The 12,670-nt window shown below is 39.4% G+C and overlaps 1 protein-coding gene across 1 annotated transcript in view; it reads left to right on the top strand.

The window, feature by feature from the left end:
* Ryr3 (ryanodine receptor 3) overlaps positions 1–12,670 on the top strand; it is a 595,983-nt gene that overhangs the window by 288,874 nt on the left and 294,439 nt on the right. The window contains exons 11-12 of the mRNA XM_017800130.2: positions 184–357; positions 3,750–3,871. Of these exons, the coding sequence (XP_017655619.1) occupies positions 184–357; positions 3,750–3,871 (296 nt within the window). The remainder of the gene's footprint in view (positions 1–183; positions 358–3,749; positions 3,872–12,670) is intronic.

Here is a 12,670-nt window from a genome sequence, read left to right as displayed (position 1 = left end):
AGCAGATAAGGGAATTGAGCCTTCTAAAATCTTGCCTTGGACAGGTACTTCATGATTATTTAATAATTCTTTTTTTTTTTTTGGCTTACAGACAAATCACTTGTGCACAAGTGATTTGTTTTATAAATTGAGTTTCTATGTAATCAGGCGTGCCTATATTTGTTTCTTGTTTTTGTGGAATAGGAAATCAAGGAAAAATTGGACTCCAGTCACAAGAGAGATATGGAAGGCATGGGAGTTCCTGAAATCAAGTATGGGGACTCTGTCTGCTTTGTCCAGCACGTAGCCAGTGGCCTTTGGGTCACCTACAAAGCACAAGATGCCAAAACATCCCGCCTGGGACCTCTGAAAAGAAAGGTGAAGGGTCAGAAGGCTTATCCAGAGGTGGTTTTTTGCACTGAGTTGGGAAAAACTAGTCAGTAGAAGTGACTGTGATTGTGTTTTACCATTTACTGCTCTAAAGAGTGATTCTGTGACAGAATATGCACTTTATCCAGTAAATTAGGCTAATTTGATTATTTTGATCCCACAGTCAATTTTTAAGACGCATTCACTACATGGCAAATCTATGTGGAGGAGATGAAACTTGCTTGATTCACTATGAAACCCAGTCTCAATGACTTTTAGTAGTTTCACTGTTTGGGGATTATCCACATCATTGCTCCCTTCATTTAAGTGGATAATGTGGATAATGAAGTTATTGTGAAATTTTCATAATATAGAGACTGAATAGAATCTCTGTAAAGAAAATGCAGTTTATGTAATAATGAATCTACAGGAACTGATATTCAGAGATGGGAATTGATGCTCTATCCACAGTGATGCAGCCACACTTTAGTGGTCCAGCAAGCCTACTACAGTGAGAAGCTACTTTGGGTACTTGTAGCATCTTTTTAACACAAAGTCAATTGCTACAATAGTGTTTCTTTTGATAGGAACCAAAGAATGAATGCCAGGGGTATGATTTTTTTAATCTTTTGAAAATACGGGTTTGAAATGTCAAGAGGCCCAAAATGAGGTTGTAGGAAACACTGTACACTATAGTCCTGGTACATGAGCCTAGAGTGGCAATGACTGATTTTCTGAATGTTAGTTATTATAGGATGTTGGAATCAAACCATGAAGTATTAGGTTACTTTTTTGTAAGGAAAACATACCAAGAAAATATCTAAAAAAGGATGAATAATTAGAGGAGATAGAGAATAGACAAAATAAGATGCCACAGACCTGTTCATATGAGCTCAAACTTTCTTTAAAAAAAAAAAAACACTACAAACCCTGGGTAATATACAAAAGCAAGAAACCTGATTGAAGATTTTACCAACCAGCCAAGATTCCAGCATGAGCACTAATGGTCATAGCAGCATGTAGGGACACAAGACAACCCATTTTCATCCTTGTTTTAGGGCTCCACACAGTTGCCAATCTATGGAATAGGGATTAGGATTCTTAAGTGAAGGAAACTATAGGCGCAGCAAAAAATTCTGCATTCAGTTTCCCCTCAGATCCTCAGCTGGTCCTGTTGGGCTGTGAAGGCAAGACAGCAGACAGGAGGCCACAGCTGTTATGGAGAATAACAAAGGAGAGATGTCAATAGTTTAATAACCCTCAGGAGACAGAAGCTGAGAATCACTCTCTCTCACATCGGAATGGCCCCAAAACTACAGTATGCTTTCAAATGAACCTTAAAGGGGATGCACTCAGGGAGTGAGTAAAAGTTGGCAATGGGTGTCCAAACCCATCCTCTGCCAGCCTTTCTGTAGGGTACCTGTAGCATCATTGAAAGGCCGTGTAGTTTTGTACACCTACTAAGGCTATGATAATGTTGGAGTGGAATTTGTGGATTTGAGGCTGTGCCTCTAGGTGGAAGGGGACTTTTCCACGTGGGAAGATGCTAGGTTGCACTGTTGATTTGTTCTCTCTCCCTGCCCATGGACCCATCTAATAGAATTGTATATGAATTTGGGATAAACCTCTTCTATATAATATTCTAATATTTGGCCCTTAACAGGGGTACCCTGCTACGTTTCATAAGAACACATAAAGTTCTTCCTCTAGAATGTCCAGCTATGTGTTGAGCATTTTGTGAAATGAACAAAACTTAGGGAGAGCAACCACAGTGACCAAGTTTATAAATGGTAACTCATTTTAAAGGGGTGATCTCTTTGTAATTCTCCTCTCGAGTTGTTGGATACCTCCAGAACATGATCTAAGGACGGGCTCTGTGATCAATAGGTACAAAATAGCTACATTCTAATAACTGTGCCTTCCCAGTGCTCATTGCTTTTTTATTTGCGTGACTAGTTTGCATGTGTTATCTGAGCAAGCAAAAGTTAAGAATGCTGGTCTTTAGGGACCAGAAATCTCGGACCAAATCCAAAGTACACATAATAGCAGTATATCACTAAACTGCACATTGTTAACCAGTTGCTGGGAAATTCTGATGAAGTAACACTACCTAACATTTGGGAAGTCCATCCTGTGCTAATGCTTAATCTGCAGTATGTATATGGAATTAAATTTTTTTTCTAAGGAAGAGCACACACTTTTGTAAACCTCTATTCTACTTCTTACATTAGTTCATTATATTGGATATGCCCAAAAGAACAAAAATAAGTAAGAGATTTTTACATGGAAAGGAACACAAGCTGTTATTTTAGACTGAAAATAGAGACCAAAATTCCTCTTCTAAAGATATTTTCTGGAGCCACTTGTTATTACATTGATACATAGGTAGAACTCCAGAGCCTTATATGGTCTCCCTTTACTTCCACCAAGAGATCAGATGGAATTTAGATCAAGAATTGACCTTAAATTTAGCGAGGATCAAATCATCCCACTACCATCTACACAAACTTGACCCTTTTAAGAAGAGAAACTACCGAGTTCCACATCAAAAACTGCTAGGCTTGCCTAAGAATTATGCCATGATACCCTTGGTGATCAGTAAGTATGCTTAGGCTCTTGATGACTGATCAAAGATCAGTAACATACTGCCCAGATAAGAAAGATACCCTGAATACCTGCTACTTTCTAGGAACCATTCTAATTTACATGTGAATCGGCTAAACCTCCAAACCAGCCTGGAAAATAAACATTTTCAAATGATGAAATGGAAGCAAAGAAGTTAAATAACTTGCTCAAAGTTGCCAGCTGCAAAGTGGCATTGTAGGACTTAAAAATGGTACCTGATAGGAGAGTCCATGCATTGAAATCCCCTCCTCACCTCCATGAGAAGCACACTCCTACCTTGACCCACTTTCATTAGTCTTACATATCTAACCCACATAGCTGTCCTTCAGTAGAGAAATCCAGTCCTGATCCCAGGAGAGAGTTTTGCTTTGAATTGTTCTTTCCCAGTTTATCTGGAGGAAAAGACTTTAAAAAAAGGGCTTTTTCTCTTCTTCCAGGGTAAGACTTTATTTTCGTTTTAAGAGAAAAAATAACCCAAAACATTATAAAACTGTTTTCACCCTTTGAAATTGGCCATCCAAGTCCAAGGAATTTATTTTAGCTCATACCATGGTGGCACATAAAATTTCATTCTCATCAAAGTACATGTCTCGGGAATGATTCATATATCAGTAATGGGGCATATGGGCAAAATAACTTTGTTAATGTACAGCTTTCAAAATGGGCTCAGGGGAGCTTGGCTGGGGGAAGGATAAGAAGGAAATGCTATCGAAAGTGTGGACAACTCAGCTGTGGAGTGATGTGTAACCTGGACTTGTTCCCATGCCCTGTGGTAGGTCATTCTCCATCAGGAAGGCCACATGGATGATGGACTAACACTGCAGAGATGCCAGCGGGAGGAGTCCCAGGCTGCTCGCATCATCAGGAACACAACAGCCTTATTCAGTCAGTTTGTCAGGTACCTTAGCCCCTTCCTTTTTTCTTTCAACCCCACTCACCCATCTTTTTTTTGATACCATGAATGTTTTCAGGAAAAAAATTAATCACCAATAAAATATGTTACCAGAGAAAGATTACTTTATCTGCCATATATGTAACTTTCTCCCAACTTCACTCAACACCCAACACATCAAAAGCCACACTATTCAGATAACTGAATAATTAATTCCATGAATAGCTGAGATCTTCGTAGGGAAATGATGTGGAGTCAGAGTGCTTTGTATCATCTTTGCATTCAAGAAGGTAAAAGAAGAAACAAATCCACTTCCTGTATGCTATTTAGAAAGGGATTGTGTATCATCCACAATTGTTCCTTTTACAGTGGAAGCTTTGAATTACCCAACTGTGGCTGGGGATGAACTTGGAAAAGTAACTGAACTGCCTGCTTGGATGATAATCCTTCAGCCCCAAGAGTGCTGCCAAAACAGAACTCTGGGTTGTTTGTGTCAATTACTGTGAGGAACTGATCCTGCTGGAAACAGTGTAGTGCTCCAAGCTGTTCTTTTGTAGGAAAATCTCTCTAAAGCCAAGAGGTTATAAACTGCATGTGTGAGTTGGCATGAAATGAGTATTTTTAATAGCATCTTTACTTTTACTTTTTTTTTTATCATTTTGAGACAGGGTCTCCCTGTAGCCCCAGCTGTCCTGGAACTCACTATGTGGACCAGGCTGGCCTTGAACTCACAGAGATCTGCCTGCCTCTGCCTCCCAAGTGCTGGGATTAAAGCCATGCAGTCAAAACACTGCAAGCCAAGGAATGTGTATTAGTAGGGGCTAAGGTGCTTCTCAGTAACAGTGTAGATTAGGCAGCTGGCTAAGGGGAAAACAAGCCCAGCTCCTGGGACTCACATTCCCTCTATTTTGTTGCTTTGGCATTGCCCACAGGTTCCAAAACAGCACCATCACGTACAAACCTGCTAAACATTTACATTGTGCAGTTTGCCCTCAGATGAACTGAATAGGCATCATGGGAGTAAGACCTTGCCTAGGCCCTCCACGTGATGCTCATGCATTCTAAAGTTTAAGAAGCCATTACCCTGGAGTAGAGATCATAACCTTCGTTGGCTACATGTTAGATTCATCAGAGCAGCTATTAGCACTCTGACGTCGAGGTTGTGTCAAGTGTGAGTAGACAGCAGGGTGTGAATGTCCAGGCTTGTAGTCCCAGCACTGAAAGGCTAAAGCAGAAAGATTATGAGTTCCAGGCCAGTCTGAGCTACATAGTGAGATGCTAGCTAAACAACAACATAAAAGCCAAATGCTAGTAAGTTATTCAAGCACCTCAGGTGACTCTAATATTTAGCCACAATTGAGAATCACTGTGTTAGCATGTCATCTTCATTCACATGGTCAAAAATAGCTTATTAGCTATGTGGTGGAGGTGCACACCTTCAATCCCAGCACTTTGGAGACAGAGGTGGACAGCTCTCCATGAGATCAAGGCCAGCCCGGTCTGTATACCAGGGTTCTGGCCAGCTGGGGCTATAAGGAACCTGTCTCAATAAACCAAAAAGGAAAAAAGGAAATATCTTATTAACATCACTGTGTCTGAGGTTTATGCTGCAAAAGGGAAGAATGAGGAATAAATAGCAGTTATTTTTATAAGTACAATTCGGAAAACAGATCACTTTCTGTCAATTTATCTTGCATTCCATTGGTTAGAACTTAATCATGTGGCCATCATTAGCATCAGGGAGACTAAGAAATGCATCTTTGACTGGCCAACTGGGTGCCCGGTATAACCCAGAGGTCCTGTTACTATAAGTACAAGACAGTAGTGTGACAACGGAGGCATTTCTATCAAATGACAGAACCAAGTCCTGCAAGTCAATACTCCTTTGTTTGCCTTTGGGTTTGCTACTGGTTTCCTGTGATCCCTGTTCAAAATGTGTCCTTTCTATGTTCCATAACATCCAGAACCTACTCTCCTTCAAAGAGAGGTTGTAAGAAGGAATGTCATAGCATTTGCAGAAGAAATAGTTGCTTGCAAACGGTTATTCATGTAGTGCAATTAACACCAAATCTATCACCCTCAAGGTAGATGGCTGTGTTTATCTGTCCTCAAATCTTCTTTAAAGTCAATACTCTTAACTTCACATTCAAAAATTAATGCTGAATGGATCAAGTATTTAAATATGAGAACTAAAACTATAAAACTTATGGGAAGACTTACAAATGTTCATCACCCTGGATTATGACATAGTTTCTTAATTGTGATACCCAAAGCAAAGCAACAAAGGAAAAAAATGAATAAATTGGACTTTATTGAAACTTTTAAGTGATTTTGCTGCAGAGGATGCAATGAAGTAAGTGAAGACAAGGGACACAACGGAAGAAAATACTTGCAAATCATATCTTAGAGGGAACTTGTACTGGAGTAAAGAACTGTTACCCTCAGTGATAAAGAAGGTAAAACAAATAGTGAAAAATAGCCAAATGGCCTGAATAGATGTTTCTTATGATTCTGAATAGAATAATGTGTTCAAATGGCCAGTGATCACATTAAAGGATTTTCAGTACCATTAGCTATCAGGAAAATGCCAACCAAAAGCCACAGTGAAATACCTGTCTGTATCCACTAGACTAAACATTGTTACTAACAAATGTGGGAGAAAGCATGAAGAAACTGGAATCTTCATCCACTGCTGGTAGGAATGTAAAACGTTGCAGCCACTTTGAAATACAGTCTGGAAGTACCTCAACTGATTAAATTTAAGAGGCACCATATTGCCCATCAATTCAACTCTTAAGTATATGCACAAGGAAAATGATCACACAAAAACTTGTACACAAATATCCATAGCAACACTATTCATAATAGTTCCCAGGTAGTAATAACCCAAATGTTCTTCAGCTGAGGAATGAATAAACACCATGTGCTGTATCTGTAAAAAAGAATAAAGAACTACCAATGTAGACTACAACATATATGTAACTGAAAACATGTTACGTGAAAGAGGATAGTCAGAAAAGAGTACATACTGTGTGATTTCATTACATGAACTGTCTGAAATGGGTAAACCTGTAGACCTAGAAACTAGATGCATAGTTAATCTGAGCTAGAGTCCAAAGAGGGAAAACGAGGATGATTGCTAGTTGGGAGGGGGCTAATGAAAGAGTTCTAAAACTGTTTATGGTAATGTTTGTACAACTGAGAACATGCTAAACATCATTAAGCCATTGACTTAATAACCTTTACATAGGTGACTGGATGATATATGAATTAATGTTTCAATAAAACTGTTATTAAAAATCAATGAGAATTACATGCCTAACAATAAGAACATTATTTTAAGCTGCTTTATTGGGGTGAGGTTATAGATCAGAAAACTTGCCCTCCTAGGTATATAAGTCAGTGGGATAATACATACACAAAGCTGTACAGTGACCATCACAATTCAATTTTAGAACACTGCCACTTCCCCTCAATCTCTCCTGCCATTGCAGTTTAGTCTCTGGCCACTTAGCAATTGCTGATATGCTTTTTGTCTTAAGTTAAAATGTTGTTGATCAAATAAAATACATTATTTTTCTACGCTTTTCACTTAGCATTATGTTTTTGAGACTGATTCATGTTGTCTCTTTTTTATTGCTGAAGAGGGTAGGTGTACATTTATATGTGTGAGTATGCATGAAGTGTCTGTATATGTGTGTCTGTGTGTGTATAGTGATCCATAGAGAAATGAATACATATTGCCTTTTTATTTATCAGTTGATGAGCAGTTGATTCTTTCCATTTTGACCATTATGAGTAATGCTTCTAGAGATACTAGTGTGGACATTTTTAGACACGTGCTTTCATTTCTTCTGAGTAAATACCTAGGAATTGTACACAACTTTAACTTTTTTATACATTACATGTTAAATTATTGTAGCAAAATATACACAAAATAAATTTATTGTTTTAGACTCTATTTTTATTTAGTGTGTGTGTGTATGTGTGTGTGTGTATGTGTTTCTCATGTGTGTGAGGTGATGTACTTCTGTATATGTATGTGTGGAGGCCAGAGGTTAGTGTTGCATGTCATCTTCTATTGCTTTACACCTTAGTTTTTGAAACAGGGTCTCTCACTGAATTCACATAGAATTCACTGCTTGTCTAGACTGACTGGCCAGCAAAGCCTAGGACTCAATGGTCTTTGTTCTCAGCACCTAGCACTGGGGTCTCTGGCATGCACAACCATGCCTGACTTACCTCAGTCCTGGGAGTCAGAACTCAGGTTCTCATACTTGTAGAACAAGCACTGTGCTCACTGAGCCATCTCCTCAGCCCCACCCACTTTATCCATTTCTAGAAGTACTCCTCAGTGGTTGCCCCTTACTGTTGTGCAACCGTCACCACTATTCAGCTTCAGAATTTTTATTACTGTATATTTTTATTGAATTTTTGTGCATTTCATATAATAATTCTTAATCACATTTAGAATCCTCCCCTATCTGCACCTCATAGCCTCCCACCTGATTTCATGCATTTTGTCATGTATGTTAAGGCCTATCAAATCAACTTTGTCTTCCCAGTGTGAGTTCATCCACTGGAGCCTGCTCAGCCTATCTACCTAGTGTCACTCCCTTAACTCTTCCTCACTTAGCACTGATTAGCTGCCAATAGTCCATCAGCTAAGGTTAGGACTTCTTCCCCACTTCCCTACTTCTATGCTGGGTTTTTGTCTGGTTGCAGTTTGCATGACTCTTGTATATTCTGTCACTATTGCTGTAAGTTCATAGGAACAAGTTCTCAGCTGCCTGGAAAACTCTCTTTCCTTGTAGTCATTTATCACCCATGGATCTTACAGTCTTTCTGCCCCCTCTTCCACAATGGCCCCTGAGTCCTGGATGATTGAGGAATTCTATCCAGGGACCTACACTCTACAGTCTCTTACTCTCGACATTTTGGCTAGTTGTGGCTTTCTATGTTAATCACCTTCTGTTGCATGAGGAAGCTTCACTGGTGAGAGTTGAGAGATGCATTAATATTCTCCCTATCCCCTTTTCTGCTATGTTCCATGACCCTTGAGTGTAGAGGTTCCATTGTAAATGTGTCACTTAGAGCCAGGTATCTCACAGACAACATTTTTATCATAGCACGTTGAGGAGGGAAACTCTCTGCCCATTACATAGTAACTCCCCATTCTCCTCTCTCACAGCCTGTGTTCTAATTAGAACTTGTGTTCTAATTTCTTTTTTTTTTTATGTGAATAATGTTAGTGCCTACCTGTGTGTAGTGTGTCGTGCAGTGCCTGTGGAGGATAGAGGAGGGCATCAGATCCCCTGGAACTGGAGTTATGGTTGCTAGCCACCATGTGGGTGCTGGGATTTGAAACTGGGTGTTCTGCAAGAACAGCCAGTGTGCTTAACTGCTGAGCCCCATCTTTCCAGCCCCGTGTTCTACTTTCTATGTCTATGAATTTTACTACTCTAAGTATCTCATAGATGTAGAATTGTATAATATTGCCTTCTGTGATTGGTATATTTCACTTAGAAAATGACTTCAATGTTACATTAATTAATTCGAATTTCATTTCTTTTCAAAGTTGAAAAACATTCTGTCATGTGCATCTACCATGTTTTGTTTGTCCATTCATCCATTGATGGATATTTGGATATGTCTAACTTTGTTGGCAGTGCTATTGATTGAACTCAGGGTCTTACAGATGCACATGCCAACTGGGCTAGATCCACAGACTTATTTACCTAGTCATTTATTTCAAGACAGTGTCTTGCTACATAGTTCAGGCTAGCCTTGAACTTCTGATTCTCTTGCCTCAGTCTCCAGAGTGCTGAGACTTCAGAAATATACCACCACCTGTGACATGTCTAACTTTTAAGACACTGAAAAGAAGTTTCCAAAGGGATGTGCGATTTCAGTGTCCCCTCAGAAATTATTGCAGTTTCCGTTCTCTGCGCCATTGCCTGCATTTGTTGGTATCTAGCATTTTGCTTGTAGTCATTATAAAGTAAATGAAGTGGAATTGTTTTGATTTTCATTTCCAGAATGAATAATGGTATTGAACATCTTTTATGTGGTTGTTGGCCATTCATATATCTTATTTGGTACAGTGTAATCAAGTATTTTTGCTTGTTTAAAATCGAGTCATTTGTCTTCAAATTGAGATTTGTGAGTTCACTGAGCTTTCTGGTACAACTCCTTTACCAAATTTATAAGTACTGTCTCCTGGCCTGTGGCTTTTTTTCCCCCTCATTTTTATATAAAGTACAGAAGAAGGGCTTGAGAGATGACTCAGTGGATAAAGAATTTGTTGGGCAAGCAAGAACACCTGAGTTCAGATACCCAGCACCCACATAAAGGCTGGATGTGGCAGTACCTGTCTGATGAAACACTGGAGCTTCAGGGGTTGAGACTGATGGTCCCTGGGGGCTTGCTAGACAGCCAGTCTAGCCAAGACACAGCTTCCGGTTCAGTGAGCGACCCTGTCTCAAAAAAGAATGTGGACAGTGATTAAGGAAGACAGCTCAGTGTCAACCTCTCATCTTCCTCTGCTGCTTAGGCTAACACATACACACACACACACACACACACACACACAGGTGCACATACATAAACCACACACAAGGGAAGAAAGAAAGAGAAGAAAGGAAGCTGGTGGACCTAGTGATGCATGCCTCCATTCCCAGCATTCTAGAGGCTAAGGCAGCAGGACCTTGAGCTATGTTGTAAATTTCTTTCTCATAAAAACAACACTTAAAGTGATAATTATAATAATAATAATAATAATAATATAAGTAAGTAGTATAAAGAACAAAAGCTTTAAGAATTTGCTTGTTGAGTTTAGTATACATTTAATTGTAGATAGCCTTGTTGGTGTCTTACCTAAGAACTCTTTGCCTAAACCAAAGTTTCTAACACTAGTTTTGTCCTATGTTTTATAATTTTAGTTCTTACTTTTAGGTCTGCAATTCATTTTCAGTCCGTTTTTCTGTACTATGTAAAGTAAGGGCTTAAATTAATCTTTTTGCATGTTCACAGTGAGGATATTAGATTAGCTCATACAATTTGTTAAAAAGACTATCTTTTCCCCCACCAAATTGCCTTAGCACCTTTGTCAAAACTCAAATTAGCCCAGCCTGGGGATATGCTCTTGTAATGCCAGCACTGGGAAGCAAAGGCAGGCAGATCCTTGGGCTTACTGGCCTGGCAGCCTCACCTAATTGGCAAGTCCCTGGTTCCAGTGACAGACCCTGTCTCTAACAAGGTAGGCAGTTTCTGAGGAATGACACCAGAGGTCAATATCTGGCTTTAATGAAAATACACACACACACACACACACACACAAAGTCAAATGACCATAAATCTTTGATTCATTATTGGTCTCTTAGTTCAGTTTCATTGATCCATATGCTTGTTAGTATTCTAAAATACCACCTGGATTAATCCAGCTTTACTGTAAGTGCTGAAATCAAGTAGAGTGAGTCCTTCAATTTTGTGTTGCTTTTCAAAACCATTTTTTCATTTTCTGGGTCTTTTGCTTTCTTATGTAAATTTTAGGTTGAATTTGCCGATTTCTATAAAAATAAAATGGGTAAAAAGCCTGCTGAGATAGTCATAGATACTGAATTCAATCTGCAGATTAGTTTTGGAAGGCATGTTGCTTTAGTAATGCTTAGCAGTTCATAAACATGGACTATCTCTACATTTATATGCTCTTCAGTACATGCAGAAAGATACTGTAGTTGTCAGTGTCTTTTATTTCTTTTGTGAAGTTCATTCCTACATATTTGTCTCTTTTTTTTCTCAAGGCAATTGACATTGAGACGTTTTCACAAGCATCTCTAATCTCAATGTATCTGATTATTACTAGTCACAGTTGGTTACTTTCTGAGCTTCTAGGCATCTGAGCATGAATATAAAGTTATCAGGTAGATTTCAATGGTAATGTTTTTCACATCTACTAATTATTGTTTTTTAATCATTATTTTTTTATTTTTTTTTTCATACAGAAGAATTCATTCCAAAGCAATTGACATTGAGATGTTTTCACATGCATTTCTAATCTCTATATACATGACTATCACTGGTCACAGTCGCCCACCTTCTGAGCTCCTCGGCATCTGAGCATGAATACAAACTCGTCAGATAGACAGGCTTCCTCTCCCACTAGAGGCTCCATACTCTGCCATCCCTGTCACTGTCCACTGTGTTGTCAGCACCCTCATCAATTCGCCCCTGTCTGCCCTTCTGGTGTCATCTATTCCCCCCTATCTGCCCTCTGGTAAATCTAGTCAGCCAGAGGTCCGTGCTCCAGGAGGATCAGCAGTTCCTCATCTACGGCAATCCATTGTCAGTATTCCTTTGGATAGAATTGGGGTCTGCTGTTCATTTTTCCTGTAGTATGTTGGGTTACTGTCTGGAAGAGACTTTATCTATCCTGGCCAACACTCGACTGAAGGTATCACCTGTCTGGCTTTGCTGTTTGTCAAATAACTTTAAGTTACTTGTGTGTGTGTGTGTGTGTGTGTGTGTGTGTGTGTGTGTGTGTGTGCTCTTATGAAATTATATTGGCCACTTTAATCTTTGGTTATACTTCCCTTTTGGGTGTTTAAGGACATACCATTGGACCAGATAAACTGATTTGTTTTTACTCTTGAGGTCATTTGAGGATCTGTTCCTCAGGGGTCCCATGGGCTTGGGAGGAGCCCCTGGCTCCCTTCTTTTACCAGTTCCATGTACGTGAAGATAAGTCAAAGGTCCTACTCGACCATTGTTGGCTTCTCTTGGAAGCATGGAGGAAATGATTCCTCC

The sequence above is a fragment of the Nannospalax galili genome, unplaced genomic scaffold, assembly GCF_000622305.1.
Source record: "Nannospalax galili isolate Female #2095 unplaced genomic scaffold, S.galili_v1.0 scaffold999, whole genome shotgun sequence".
Taxonomy (NCBI): Eukaryota; Metazoa; Chordata; class Mammalia; order Rodentia; family Spalacidae; genus Nannospalax; species Nannospalax galili.
This window is presented reverse-complemented; position numbering and strand designations above follow the sequence as displayed.